At 31.7% G+C, this 15,467-nt stretch overlaps 2 protein-coding genes across 3 annotated transcripts; both read right to left on the reverse strand.

Moving 5' to 3' along the window:
- Nucleotides 1–233: 233 nt before the first annotated feature.
- LOC133669217 (DNA-directed RNA polymerases II, IV and V subunit 8B-like) lies at nucleotides 234–3,283 on the reverse strand. 2 transcript variants are annotated; one of them, XM_062089268.1, is made up of 6 exons: nucleotides 3,065–3,258; nucleotides 2,299–2,348; nucleotides 2,020–2,106; nucleotides 1,028–1,185; nucleotides 841–935; nucleotides 234–677 (listed from the first exon to the last, which is right to left on the reverse strand). In XM_062089268.1, the coding sequence occupies exons 3-6, from the start codon at nucleotides 2,099–2,101 to the stop codon at nucleotides 566–568; spliced, it is 447 nt and encodes a 148-aa protein (XP_061945252.1). In that variant the 5' UTR covers nucleotides 2,102–2,106; nucleotides 2,299–2,348; nucleotides 3,065–3,258; the 3' UTR covers nucleotides 234–565. The 2 variants fall into 2 exon arrangements, with proteins under 2 accessions (XP_061945252.1, XP_061945253.1); XM_062089269.1 differs by lacking the exon at nucleotides 2,299–2,348 and having other exon boundaries at nucleotides 3,065–3,283.
- Nucleotides 3,284–5,809: 2,526 nt separating this feature from the next.
- LOC133668910 (fasciclin-like arabinogalactan protein 13) lies at nucleotides 5,810–6,724 on the reverse strand. Its single transcript, XM_062088915.1, has one exon. The coding sequence runs from the start codon at nucleotides 6,677–6,679 to the stop codon at nucleotides 5,963–5,965; it is 717 nt and encodes a 238-aa protein (XP_061944899.1). The 5' UTR covers nucleotides 6,680–6,724; the 3' UTR covers nucleotides 5,810–5,962.
- Nucleotides 6,725–15,467: the final 8,743 nt, after the last annotated feature.

Consider the following 15,467-nt stretch of genomic DNA (forward strand, 5'->3'; position numbering starts at 1 on the left):
CATCTTATAAATTTAATATATTAACTTGTTCCACTCTATTTTTTTAATTTGTATTTTTCTTTCAATTTGATTTCAACATCTTGGTTTCGATTTATTTCCATGAAATTAGTCAAGTGAATGAGATGAGCAGGTCAATAAAACATTCTCGGTTCTCTTCTAATAGCATACAAGGAATGCATCAGCTCGGATGCCTCTACTTTTGTCTGCAAAGCACGTAGACAAACCACACCATCTAATAAAACTGTGGGCTTGGGATTAAACACTCATTTTCCTTCCTATCACAATAGAGTACCATGGGAGTGTTTGCACATGTACATATCCACAAGAGCACCAGCAAAGAGGCACAAGCACAATTACCAAATAGACACACAGGTTTTCGAGAGAGAACACAATATCATGCAGCACAGATAGTACGATCCAATCTATAGGGAATATACCCCAGTTTTAGTGGAAAACCCTACGTAGATATGTTAGAATAAGTATGGTACAAGAAAACTAAATCACCACCATTTTGAGGAACATTCGATTGTGATGTTCAGAAAACATAGGGACATATTACTGAGTTTCACAGCTTCCTGATCAAACAAAATAGCCTCTGATCAAGCTCGAATTGAGAGACATATGAAGGATCTCCCTTCAACAACATCAGAAGCCCACCAAATGTAATAACCATCTCCCTGAGCCCAAAAAAATATCACAAGGTAATTAATGTCAGTTGGCCGTAATAAACAAGTAAATGAATAAAGATTGCCATCATAAATAGAATATCAAGAAAAATTATATAAACATAATATAATGAACATATTTGCAGAAATGCAAATTCTAAATATGGATACATACGTTCGAGTTGCCCTCCTTGATCCTTCCTCTTGAATCTGATATAGCTTCCCATGCATGACATATTCATATTTGTCAGCAAGTGTTTTTCTCCCTCCCTGACACAAGACATTTATGAATTCATTAACTAGGAAATGAGTAGTACAATAAAATAAGACAACGGAAAAATTTAATGACAAAACAAGATTACCTGAGTATAATAGCCTGTGTCAGGTGTCCCATCCAGATTCAGCGTATGGGCCAAAGCCATTGTGAATTTGTCATTCACGAACATGGGGTATACATCAGTGTTCACATCAAGGTGCATGAACATATCACAGTTCTGACTATGTGCTTCAATGCGGGTCACTGCATCCAAATAAAAGAAGTTACAAATCTGCGCCTACGGTTAACTCAAAAGAAGTCAAAACATATTTTCCCAACATGCTATCAACAAGATTCATTCAGAAGAGTCAAAGATGGAAGAGTAGCTAGATCATGGCCAAATTTTTATCAGTTCGATAACAAGATTGCAGTGTGTAGGAGTATCTCCTTAAACTGAAAGCATGTCACTCAAAACATAATTCATTGCATGATAAAAGTTAAGAGAACGTTCCAACGTCCCAGAACAACAGACCACACTACCAGGCAGTATTTTGTAATAAACTCAGATCAACCACATCAAGTTCCCAACCAAATAATTACGCACAATACAGCACAGAATTTTCTAAGCAAAAGCATACTGTTGTCACAAGGAAGTCTTTCTAACACGGGAACTGGATGAAGCATAGATATGATTATCTCATAATTGGGGATTACCACATAAAACAGACATGATATCTCCACTTGAATTCTTTGGTTTTGACGAGGAAAGCATAAAAATAAATACAGAAGTTGGAACATTCGACTTGAAGAACTTAAGGACAATGGATCTATTACAATAATAGGATCATTCATCAGAATCATTCAAACAAAGTGTTTCACACCACACTTGACAAGAGCATGGATATAATAAAGTAAATATGCAATCCAGTACAAGAAAAATCACAATTTTGGGGCAAGGTGAAGATTTTTCAGAAATCGAAAAGGGAAATGAACTCAAGTTGAAAATTTTTAGCCTTGGTTGATTCTTCTAGCTAATACATAAGCATTGAACAAGAAGCTATAGAAAGAGAATTAAGGGAGAATTAAAATCATAGATACCTTTGTCAAATTTTTTGCCGTCAGGATCTAGTTTGTCAACAACAAAAATATCTTCAAACATGATGATGTTTGAGCTTGACATCCTTCCTGCAAAAACCACATACATAGCAGCAGCATATTAGAAACAAAAGGTTCAATCTTTTAAATTGCTTAAAAAGAAAATCAAGAAAATAACTAGAGCCCAGATCATAAAATCAGAAACCCAGGAAAGATTTCCTGTTTTGACATAAACTCGAGCACATCGAATAGGAGAAAGAAGGGAGGGATAGGGTTTCTTACAATTGTTAGAGAGCTTGGAAGTTTTTCGAGTGAGACAACAGCAGCAAACTCTGAGAGATTAAAGACGAGGGAATATAAAACGGAAGGGAACTGAAGAAGTGCAAGAGAAACAATCGGGCTGGGCCCATGTTCTATTTGAAATCGGGCCCAATATGGATCGAGCCCATATTATTTGTTTGCATTTTATAACTATTTTCAAGAAACTTTTAATTTGCAATATACCAATGACTAAATTTTTTTTTTAAAAAAAAAAAGCATTGAGAAGAAAGTATCAAAATGAGAAACGATATTGTCAAATAATTGGCCAAGCCAGTCAGGTAATTATTAGCAAGAACCCGCTTTAAACCACCACGCCGTGGCTATCAATCCACGCCAACCCAGCCGAGCCAATACCACCAATTCTCAAAGAGCACTGCAGTACCACTGCTAAATTACATAACTTTTTCATATTCCTAATTTTCTTCCTTTGTACAAACTTTGTGCTAAACAGATAATTCAATGAAAAGGGATAATGTAATATAGCAGAACGCAAGTTACTAATGAGATTTTTTAAAGATTATTTGTCATATAAAACAACAGATAGAGACGATTAACAACAACAACAACAACAACACTGTATTTGCCAGAGATGCTGGCGTGATGTTTTACAAATGATAGGAGTCATATGACCATTAACAACAACAACACAGTATACAGCTAGAAAAAAGACATGCCCTCTTCTGCATAATAAAACATGACAGAAAAGATGAGAATCAAACAAGCAAACCTGGTTATATATTTGCGCTGCTGGTGAGTGGAGAGTCGAGACTTGAGATTCTACGCTCCTGAATGTGCTGAATGCTGATATTAATTTGTTAGGGCTGAGACTTGAGATTTTGAGAATTTGAGATTTGGGGAAACCAGGAAAGGGGAAAGGAGAAAAGGGTGAGTGGAGTGCCGGTGTCGGGCACAATGAAATCAGGAGATGGAGTGGATTCTCAATCTTCTTATTGCATAGTTGGCAATTTTGTAATAGATGTAGACGCTGCTCAGCTACGTGGTTGAGCGTTTTTTTTTTATATAAAAATTTAAATTTTTTATTTTAAATTAATTTTTTTTAATAATTTTGTATTAATTTAACGTATTGATATAAAAATTAAAGTTTTTTAAAATAAATATTATTTAAATATATTTTTAAATAAAAACTATTTAAAAAAATAATTATTACTACAATACTAAACATGCTGTAATAAACCTCTCTTGTCATGGAAAGCTGAAGGACTGAAAAATCACTACCTTTCTATTATACATCTTAAAATTGACGAATAAGTCTTCCAATAAACAAAATTAGTAATGATTAATCTCAGGCATTGAGATACTGTCATTGTAGTATGGTAGCAATTCTCGCACGGCACTAAAAAATAAATTACAAAAATTAATGACCAAATTAATTAAAGAAGAAGGACTATACTATGATTCTGTTTACTCATTTCATTTTCTTTTTTAAGACAATTAAAAGAGTAGAACTTTTCCCATCCATTGGTTTCTTCCATAGTTTTGAAACCCAACCTAGTCATTGACTCGATTCAGTGATCAAATCACTAGTCAGATGGGTTGATCCGGGTCAACTTAAAAAAAAATATTTTTAATTCATTCTTATATAATTATAATATTTATTCATCCAGTGCGTGGCCTAGAGTTGGCGCTGGATGAGATATCATATGATTTGGCTGTATCTAGTGAAAGGATGACCAACACAGATTCCAACAGAACCACATGTTGTTTACTACTTGGTGCGGACTTCTTGAGCTCCAAGTTTTCGAAGAAAACAAAAGGCCGGTATTCAAACTCAAGGATTTATTCATCCAGGGGTACTCCATTATCGGCTGCTGTGCGCCATAGAGCTGATAGGAATGGCCATTCTGAAACAATTAATTTAGGGAACCAAAGGTTACGGCTTCAGGGTGGTGGTGGCTTGATTGTGAATCCCCTGACAGAGATTCATGGTGGCTCACGGGTAAACTCAGAGGTGACACAACAATAGCCAAAGATCAGCATGTATTTCATAGTGAACCGCTATTTAAGCTGTTCGGTGGGAGATGAAGAGAGTTTTAAATCTTGATGATTGAATCAAGAACTGCTAATCGATGCTCAATCAAGAACTGTGAGTTTAAAAAAAGACAAAGAATAAAGAACAGAGAGAGTGAAAGAAGGAGATTTGTGAAGAGAAACAAAAGTCTAACCTTATTGAAGGGATTAAGAGTCTTCTGCTCCTCTGCAATTCGGGATTGAAATTGTTTTTGTTTATTAGGTTTTCTCTGTTTGCAATTGCAGGCTTGCATCTTCAATGCATTGTTCATCTTCATCGTTTTGGCCTTTAAAGGCCAAAACGACGTCGTTTAACCTCTATGCATATAAAAAAAATAGGCCGGGTCTCAACCGGGTTTGCCCGGGTTGGCCGGGTCCAAAGTCGACCCTCCGGGTCGACCGGGTTTCGTCGGGTTAACTCCCAGGCGGGTTTTTGCTTAGACCGGACCGATCCCATATCCGGGTCGGCAGGGTCCCGGGTCGATCTGCCGGGCAGGTCCGGGTTTCAAAACAATGGTTTCTTCGCTAAACTTAGCTAGTTTATGTCCGTAGCATTTTGAACCACGATTGAAACTGTATTTTTAAAAAAAATTATTTATTTTATTTAAAATTTATTTTTTATATTTTTAAATTATTTTGATATGTTAATATTAAAATTTATTTTTTATTAAAAAATATTATTTTAATATATTTTCAAACAAGAAATATTTTAAATTATAACGCATCTTGAGTAGGTATTAAGGAAGCTCTTAGCCGGGATGAACAACAATTGATTTTTTAATGGGAAGTTTTCTAAATGAAAGAGAAACTAGTTTACTTATAATATACATGGAGTGTTATGCTATTATTTAAAATCTCAAGCATTAACGACATTATCTGAACTTATAGAAGATTTTGTTCTAATCATAAATCATGAAGCTCTGAAAATATATAAATAAGCAACATAAACTAAGTCATTGGCATGAAAAGTGGGTGTTATTTCTACAAGAGATCACTTTTTTCACTAAAGCACGAATGGAGCAGCTTAAACAAAGTGACTAATTGCTCTACTCAATACTATGTGTACCCAGGAAACAAGGTTTAATGTTCAACAACTAATCTCCCTGCCACTTGGAATTCAGTTCCTCCAAGTCTCCAACGACTCTCCACCAAATAAACTATTCTCCAACGACATGGCTTACATTTAACACTCATCTTGAAGTCATTTTCTTCTAAAAAAATGGATAAGAAAATGATGAAGATCTGCTAGTCAGGTTAGAACGCACGAGTTAAATAAAATGAGCTGGCCATGTTTTTATTCTGAGTTTATACTTTTATAATCTGCATCTCTTCTTATCAATTTTATTGTATTTATGTTCCACATGCATGTGAATCAGCTCCATGTATATAATGTACAATTAGATAGCCAACTGATACCATCTAGTTTCCACTCTAAGTAATCAAATTGAAAACCAAAGAAGTAAATCAATGGAGAAATACAAAACATTAACAAGAATGTAAACGTACAAGGAAGACTCCAATTAGCTCCTTCTTTTAAAGTGAAAATCACAAAGAAAAAGGGAAAAAAATGTGGAAACACCTTCAAATTAACACTTGCTCAAGAAAGAATTCCCATGCAAACCAAGCCGAGCCCAACAACCAGCCCCAATGCTACATTCCTTCCACCAGCTGAGTTCTTACCTGTTGATGGTTCTGCAGCCGCCACTGTTGAATTGGACTTGCTTGATGGTGCCGGAGGTGATGCAGTCGGTGGCTTAACACCAAACAATGCCTCGGGCAACAAGACTTTGTCGACTGGGTAAACTGCCAAAGGAGAATCTTGCCTTAAAGCGTTGTTAATTTGAACCTCAACAAGCCCTGTTGATATATTGACTTGGTTGCTTTGGCCAGTGAAGTTAAGACCCCAGACACCATCTTGGCCCGAGGCCTGAGTGGGAACAGGGTTACTAACCAGCAAAAGATTGCTCATGGTATAGAATTTAGGCAACGTGTGGTATTGAAGAAGCTGAACTTGTTCTTGTTGGTTGAGGCCATTTAAAGCACCAGCTTTAAGATTGTTGAAGGCATTATCGGTTGGGGCAAAGATAGTCATGCCCTCAGAAGAGCTGTTAAGCTGATTCTCAATTTGGTTCAAAGTTTGAGTCTTGTTCAGAAGGCGAATGAGTGTGGCGAACTGTCCACCCTTTACAAGAACTGCGGTGAAGTTAACAGGGCCGGAGGGCGTCGGGGCGGGTGCTGTCGGGGTTTGAGCTTGAGCATTGAGGGAGAGGGAGAGGAGTGAAAGGAGAAAGAAAGACAGGGGAGTGGTAGCCATGGTGGAGACTTTGGTGGTGGTGTGCGGGCAGAGAGGATTGGCATGGCTTTTATGAGATAAAATGTGGGGTGGGACTTCGTTGGAATGAGCTGGCTATTCCACAATTGAATCAAGACAAATCCTACTTACCAATAGGAGATTAAATAAGCTTAATTAATGAGATTAGATAGATTTGGCTGGCTTAATTTTCCGATTGATCTTCAATTCAATGATTAATGCAGCTGCAACTTAGTTGGCAAAATCCACTTTAGTTGCACCCTCTATTTCTATAAATTCATCAATTAAGTCCCTATGTTTTCTATTAGTTCAATTCAACACTTGTGTTTTCGATTTCAGTTCGATCACAATTTCTCAAAATCAAAGATTTTTTAGAATACTCGAATAAAAATTAATATTTTCTTACATGTAGAATTAATAGAAAAAAAAATCAACAATAGTGACTTATTATACTGTCATGTTAGAGTATGTTTGTTTTTATATTTAAAAAATGTATTTGGATTTGTTTTTAATTTTTTTTCTTCAAATTAATTTTTTTATATTTTGAATCGTTTTGATATATTGATATTAAAAATTAAATTTTAAAAATAAAAAATATATTATTTTAATATATTTTCAAATTAAAAACAATTTAAAAAGCAATAATTATCATAATTTAAAACACTACCATAGCCATCTTCAACTAAGCATGACCACCATCATAATTTTCTCCTTCTTGGTATCCGGTAATGAACTCAATTTTTAATTGATCCACATGTAGCATTGATGTTGATTTTTATTTTCAATTGTTTGTTTTTAAATATTTTGCAAATATTGATACTTCACATATGTCCTATGATTTATGAAAATATTATTTTTTTATTTGAATTGTATATAAAAATTATTAATTTTAAAAAATTGCATTCAATTGATCAAAATTAAAATCACACTTGTTGAATTGATCTAATTGCAATCAAGGGTGTATTTGATGAATTTATGATAACATGGGATGCAATTAGAGGGTTTTTTTCCAAATTAGTTTAATTTATTTCTAAATATATATTATTTAAATATATTTTTAAATAAAAATTATTTAAAAAAATAATTATTACTACAATAATAAACATGCTGTAATAAACCTCTCTTGTCATGGAAAGCTGAAGGACTGAAAAATCACTACCTTTCTATTATACATCTTAAAATTGACGAATAAGTCTTCCAATAAACAAAATTAGTAATGATTAATCTCAGGCATTGAGATACTGTCATTGTAGTATGGTAGCAATTCTCGCACGGCACTAAAAAATTAAATTACAAAAATTAATGACCAAATTAATTAAAGAAGAAGGACTATACTATGATTATGTTTACTCATTTCATTTTCTTTTTTAAGACAATTAAAAGAGTAGAACTTTCCACATCTTTGGTTTCTTAGCTAAACTTACCTAGTTTCTGTCGGTAGTGTTTTAAAACACAATTGAAACTCTATTTTTTTTAAAAAATTATTTATTTTATTTAAAATTATTTTTGTGTTTTTAGATTGTTTTGATGTATTAATATTAAAAATAATTTTTTTATTAAAAAATATTATTTTAAATAAAAAAATACTTTAAACTATAACCTACGCAGCACTTCTGAATACTCAGTAAACTTGTGCTCAATGTTTTCCAGTTTTTAATCATCGACAGTTGGTTTTTGAACAAACAATGGTATATATCCTGGTTTTGGCTGCCTGGCATGACATGGCATGTGGGAATATGATGCCTATAACGTGTGTCTGTGTCTCTCTCTCTCTCTCTCTCTCTCTCTCTCTCTCTCTATATATATATATATATATATATATATATATATATATATATATATATATATATATATATAATGCCACCAAATTGTAAATGGGGTGCAGAAATGTCTGAGCATGATTGTGTTAGGAATGGCTTTTCCAATGGTCCCATTACCAACGTGCTGCGCTGTCGTATTTGGCATGTAGCTATTGAACGCTTGTGGCTGGTGGTTATTAAGGTGATTTCATTTAAATTTACAAGTGATTAGGTTTGTGATTCAATAATAATTTGAACGAATATGTCAGTGGCAGCACCAACAAAACCATCATTACTTTTATTTTTTATTTTTTCGGTTTAGGCTAAATTGATAAAAGATTATATCATGGATTGAATTTTTTGTTTTTTAATGCTAGTAGTATAAGTTTTTATTAAAAAAAATAACCTTAAAAAAAGAGAAATTATTGTGGAGCAAGACATAAAATAATATGTATTGTAGTAGTATAATGATAAAATTACCCTTTAATCATAAAATCTTTGAACTAGATATTGAGGATAAAATGATTTTTTTATCATGATACAACTATTTTATGCAAATTATATAGAGCTAGATTGGTCATTTTAACTTTTGCACAGTAAAATCACTAATTTAATCATTAAATAAATAAATAGATTAATTTTAACTCAGGGTTGTTCTGATATTATTTTTCAAAATAGTTAAATTATATTATTGCCCTTAAAAACAAAATCAAATAAACTCTCTTACAAGGGATTTTTGGTGTTTTTACTATGTTTGTTTTTATGTGTAAGATCAAGTAACTCAAGAGTATATAAATAATAAATATTAAAAAAAACTTGTTATTGTGTGCAACGCACACGCCAACGAGCAGCCCCCATACTCTTCGATAGGCGTAGAGGGCATTTGGCCACCGAAAACCACCTTCTATGACGACATCTGAATCTTTTCAGTGCCCCCTCCACAATGGAGCAATGCATGTTTCAGAAGCCCCTTCAATTTGACACTGATTATTTCTTTTTACAATTTATAAAATTAAAATTCTTTTTCAATCTCAAACTCCCTTCAATCTTTTAACCTTCAAATTTAGTTCATATTATTTTTATTACTGTTTTTTTTTTATTTGATATAAATTATTAATTTTATTTTTTATAACATGATTCTCCTTAGATTTTTTCTGTTAAGTTATTTTTTTTAAGCAAGCTTGTGTTGCTAAATATCTTTTTTCAAGTATAAAAAAATGTTTTGTATCTCAACATAGCGTGGGCTAATAAATCTATATGTACTAAATGAGATTCAAGAATATCTTCAACATTAAAGATAAAAAAAAGAAATCAAATTTTTTCATTAATGGGAAAATCATTAAGCGCTATACAAATATTGAAGGTAAACTATATAAATTTTGTTTTTGTTAAGCACGTATTTTTTTTCTTTTTGCGTGTGATTTTAGACTACACCGACAGGAAGTATGCTTACATGAAAGGCTAGCTCAACCACCATATAAATCCACCCACAAATATAAATATACGTGTGTGTATGCATATTATTAAAAAAAATAAAGTTTGCACCTCTCATTTAATATATATATATATAAAAAATCTTATGTTTTGACATGTCAGCAACACAAGTTAATTTTTGGATCATCCAATCAAAAACTATCAAAAATCCTTAAAAATTGCATTGTTAAATTAGTATGAACAAATACAAACTGGAATCTTAAAAGCATTTGTCGACCAATAATTACTATCTAGCAATTAGCGATGTGTAATGGTGAAGATGACCAATCAACAGCTAGGCAAGTTTGATCCGTTGGTAAGTCATTTTCCAATTCAATTCATGAAATGGAAGGGGAAAATGGCCAGTCCTAACGTGAGTCTGTTTCACAAGCTATCAAGATTTTTATTTAATTTTAAAGGGGGTTTCTTCAAGAAAAAATAAATAAAATAAAATAAAAATACACACGACAGCTAGTCGAAAATACCCAGATTGTTTGGAAAAACAAGAGAGCAAGTGGCTCATAATGTTTAATGATGTAATAGAAGTGATGATGATATACCCCAGAAAAGATGGGAGCTAAGGTAGAGGGTTCAATTTAACTTCCAGGAGAGCAAGTAATGACCTAATGTTGCGCTAAGTTTTTAGAATTCTTTTTCACAATTAACACATACCAAAGGAGCTCACTGGCACCATTGCTGTTCATCATATTACAAATCATTATGAATGGGAGCAGTGATTTCTTTTTAGAATTTTTAATTTAGTTATCAAATTTTTATTTTGCATGGTTTAGCTCTTTTAAACCTAAATTAACACTCAATTGCATATTTTCTTGGAAGAGAGGGTTGAGTTGAAAGATACGAGATTAAAGTGAAAAAAATAGGTGAAATAGATGATAATTTTAAAATTTATCTTAAAAGTTCATTTTCGCTCTCCTATCTTTTTTGGTTTTTAGATAACTGGTTCCTTCAATTTTTTAAAAAAACATCAATTTTAAAACCAAACTTTATTTTTCTTTTTTGTTCAATCCTTTTATGGTAGAAGAAAAGAAAGGTGCTCGCCGAATTCTGATGTAGAGAGAGAAAGTTGTCATTGTCAACTATTCTAGTTACTAAAACGGTCGATACATGTGTCAAATGATTCCATATGATAAGAAGAGTTCAAACTAGGTGTGTGCATGTGTGTTTTTTTACCTTGAAAATACCTAAAAAAACATATCTGAGCTTGGAAAGATTTTTTGTTTCAGGTTGGTTTCGGGTTTTGAGGCATTTTTTGTTGTGTTTTAAGGTCATAAATTGGTTTAATAACGTTCCTAGAGTGTTTTTTTATGTGTTTTGCATGAAAAAAAATGAACTTTATTTTTTCGGTCATCATAGTGACCGAAATCTGGGAATCTAAACGATATGTCATCTATTTTTTTTTCAAAAAATAATTAGGACAGATAACATGTTGTTCGCCTTCATTAATTTATAAAGGAATAAAAGGGCCCATGCATGACTCATTTCTTGATAGGCCAGACGTTTGGCCTGACTTACAAAGCCTAACAACGTTTAGCCTCATTTTTTTTTGTAATTAATATCCTTTTAAAATGTTTTTTTTTTACATAATTTTAAAGTTTATATTTTAATTAATATCCGCTCTCTATGATTTTCTTGGCTTATTTAACATTTTTTAATGGTGATATTTTTTTTATTATATTAGGTGTATTTAATTTTTGAAGAGATTAGTATGATTCGTCTGTAATTTTTTTTAATATTTTATATAGATAAAATTTATTTTTTAAAAAAATAAAAATGTTTTGTTTTTTATAATATTTTTAATAAGTGCAGCTTTGCATAGTATTTTTTTGTTTTATTTTATTCAATAAATTTTATGTGTATCGATTTCTATTACAAATTAATTTTAATAAACAAATTCATTAAATACAATAAAATAAATAATTTGTATTGGGATATTAAATATTTTGAAATATATATATATATATATATATATATATATATATATATATATATATATAAAAGTCTCTCAACCTTACCAATTTTTTTATTTATCATTAATTTTTTGTTCTATTGAATTATCTTTATCTTATAATATAGGATGCATAGTAAATATATAATTTGAACATATCTCATGTTCAAGTAACAAGTTTCACATGTTAGTCAGACAATATTTTATTTATTTGTTGTGCTACATTATTTTATTCATTAAATTAATTAAAATTTAACTCAATTATCGATTTCTATTTTTTTTTCAAAAAAATAATTATCCATATTATGTTAAATTTTTGATCGGCATGCAGCATTGAGCATGCCACCAATCTATTTTTGCACTAAATGAGTAGTGTTTCCTTTTCTCTTTCCCTATCTAGGTTTTAGTTGACTATATCCTACATTGTTGGTACCCCATCTATGTCATTATTGGTATTCTATCTCTTCATGCTATCACTCGTTATTTATTCCTATCACAATGGATATTCCTAGTTAATTTCTTGACTGGGTAAAATGAGATTGCAGCAGGTGAGGCTTGCCTTGGCCCATCCCGAGTTTGATTTTTTAGGTGCATGTCTATTATTTTTATAGTGTTTTATCTGTTTATTGGACTTGCAGAATGTTCAGTAGATCCGGAAAATAGTCATGGTGCACGCAAGCTGGTCCGGACACCCCGGGTTATAAAAAAAAAATTGAAATTGCAACAATTTGTTAATAGATGGGAACTTAATTGCACAAGGTTTAATGGGTATGCTAAGATTAATCATTCAAGGTTATGCAGGTGTTTCTATGGTCATGTTTCTTAAAGTAATTGAAAAAAAAAAAAAAAACTCTCTTGGTACCATAAACACTATAGAATCCATGTGTTTGCTCATCAAACTCTCTTGGTCATGTATTGAGTATTTTTATCATTTGTGCAACCAGTTTTGACCCCTGTTTTCCAATATAATTTTAAAAATAAAATAAAAATGAAAACTACTACAAATTTTGTTAACGATTTTAGAGCTTCCTAGTCTTGGGCTTTTAAAAAATAGAAATTAAAGTGTAAAATGATTATTAAAATAAAGAGACCAAAATTAAACATAAGAGTTTAAATCATGGTTAACTATAAGAGGAGATCAAGAGAAAAGAAGATAAAGATAAGAAAAAAAAATTGAGATAAAAAGTCAAGTAAAAGGCGAGTTATAAATAGACCAGACGAGAGAAATAAAAGGGGATAAGAAAAAAAATTCTATAAGAGAAAAAATCATTAGTGATTAGAGAGAAAACGTTATGGAAGGATATTCTGAGAATTAAAAACAAAGAATAAAAAAAAAAGAGAATAAAAAGAAACAAACGCACTAAAAATAGAGAAAACAACAAGAAAAAAAATTCCAACTGTTATAGTAAATTACTCTCGGATCCAAATTTTTTATTATTATTATTTACTTTAGATAATTTGTTGATTATCTTATGTGTATGATATTTGGGTTTTTTTTTTTTTCATATGTTGGTGATCATGTATATGAGTGTTAGGTTATTTTTATTGATTTTTTATTATTATTTTGTGTGGATATGATGGATAATCATTATGCGCGATAATTTATTATCATGTACAGATGTGTTTTAAGCATAGTTTTAAAACCCGGCCCGGGGATTGACCAGGCCAAGGAACCGGGTTCCGAGTTTTATAGACCAACTCGGGTCAACCCGAAAAAATTAAAAATATATATTTAAAATTTTAATATTTTATATGATTTTTTTAAAAAAAATTCATGTAAATATAGACTATATATATTGTAAATAATAAAATTTTAAAAAATATTTTAATTTTTTTATTAAATTCTTATATTTTACTCATATTAATTTATAAATATGAAGGTGAAATAATCAACATCAACCTTTCCCAACAATAATCCATTTCAGAAGTTTGTTGGCAAAACAAGACGGAGGGCAAGATAGAAAATTCAGCAACACATAGCCAACATGTATATAAACAACCCTTTGAAAATCAAAGCCCTAATTTATCAAGCAGCAACACTTTAAGAAAAGCGAAAGCTTTTGCCTTGGCGGTGCATGGCAACTCCTCAACAGCAAAAAGAAGACTCTGAAGACGACTTAGACCTCATTAAGATCCTTCTACCAGACAACGAAAATGGATTCTTTAAACTATAGCATGACACACCAGCACATGAAATACAACAACATTACATCCATTTGATCAAGTCAACGATGATAATCAGACAACTCCCATCACAAAGGTCTCTCGACTCTCTCCTTCCAGCTCTGGCCAGTAGTTACAACTCTCTTCACTCTCCTTGACAATCACAGCACCAGCCCCAGGCCCGGCTCGGCCGGGTCCTGGGTCGACCTTCGGGTTTTAAAACTGTGGTTTTAAGTTTGGGTTTTTATTCAGAACATTGAAAAATCTCAATATGATTGTTAGACTAGTTATGTTGTGCCTTTATTTTTATGATTGGTTATATTTATGATTTGTTTGCTTGCTTTTATGTTTTTTTATTTATTTTTAGTTCATTATCATACATATTGGATTGGATATGGACTTATGTTCCTGCATACACTACACAACATTCATTCACATATGAATTACTTTAGGTTAGCATGAGAAATTAGTGGTGTTCTGATGTGGCTTCATCTTGGGTTAGCACATAAGAAACCTTAGACTCTCATTGAAAGTCTATATGGTTATGATTAGTAGTCGACATGTCATTGCTTCCGTCTATATTTCTTTCACTTAGTAGGCGTCAGGTTCTTTTTAAGGTTTGTTTACATAAACGATAAGGAACTATATAAAGATCTTTAGGTTAGTCAACCTACCTATGTGTAATAGTTAGAACCTTCCCTTAGAATGTCTCATTGTAATGTCATTGGGAAAGTATGATGTGATGAAATCTCATAAGATTAGGTTATAAAACAATTAAAATCTACTTGAGAACATGCCATTATTATCACTTAGAAAAAGTGGAGTTGATTTGTATAATGAATTAATGATGTATTTTGTATATATTTCCCCATCTTTAGATGAATCAGAATCTTGAGTCTTTATTCTTAAAATGTAAAGCTTAATACATTGAATTATTTACATATTTTTGGATGAAGGAAAGTTATAAACTACCTTCCCCTAATATATGGACAATATGTCAAGTCATTTTTCACAGTTTCAAATGAATGAATTTTTTTTTTTATTTTTACTCTTAGAATTACTTGTACATCAACTATCTGGATCTACTAAGAAGTATTCATATCCTTAATCTCGATTTTGAACATCATGCCAAAATTAGATAAAATCTCTCTCTATAAAAAAATTAAAATGGATTATCTATCAACATCAAACATTTAGCAATTATTTTCACCCTTCATGGAAAGCTAATTCATATCCAATCTAATTTAGTCTTTTTTATTCTTGTGTTTATATCTGTGCATTCTCACTTGGTCAAGCAAAAATTATAGCTCGCCCTTACAAAGCTGAACTTCCCTTATGAAGCTACAACACTAGGCTCAGAAAGAAAATGGAGAATGAATAGAGGGATTTT

This window comes from Populus nigra, chromosome 12 (genome assembly GCF_951802175.1).
Source record: "Populus nigra chromosome 12, ddPopNigr1.1, whole genome shotgun sequence".
NCBI lineage: Eukaryota > Viridiplantae > Streptophyta > Magnoliopsida > Malpighiales > Salicaceae > Populus > Populus nigra.

Excerpts from the sequence above, each read along its gene's own strand:
- LOC133669217 (XM_062089269.1), bottom strand. The coding sequence starts at position 2,101 with ATGTCAAGCTCAAACATCATCATGTTTGAAGATATTTTTGTTGTTGAC. Across the intron at positions 1,186-2,019 it reads CGGCAAAAAATTTGACAAAG|TGACCCGCATTGAAGCACAT; the intron begins GTATCTATGATT and ends ATTTGGATGCAG. Across the intron at positions 678-840 it reads TCAAGGAGGGCAACTCGAAC|GGAGATGGTTATTACATTTG; the intron begins GTATGTATCCAT and ends TTTTGGGCTCAG.
- LOC133668910 (XM_062088915.1), bottom strand. The coding sequence starts at position 6,679 with ATGGCTACCACTCCCCTGTCTTTCTTTCTCCTTTCACTCCTCTCCCTC.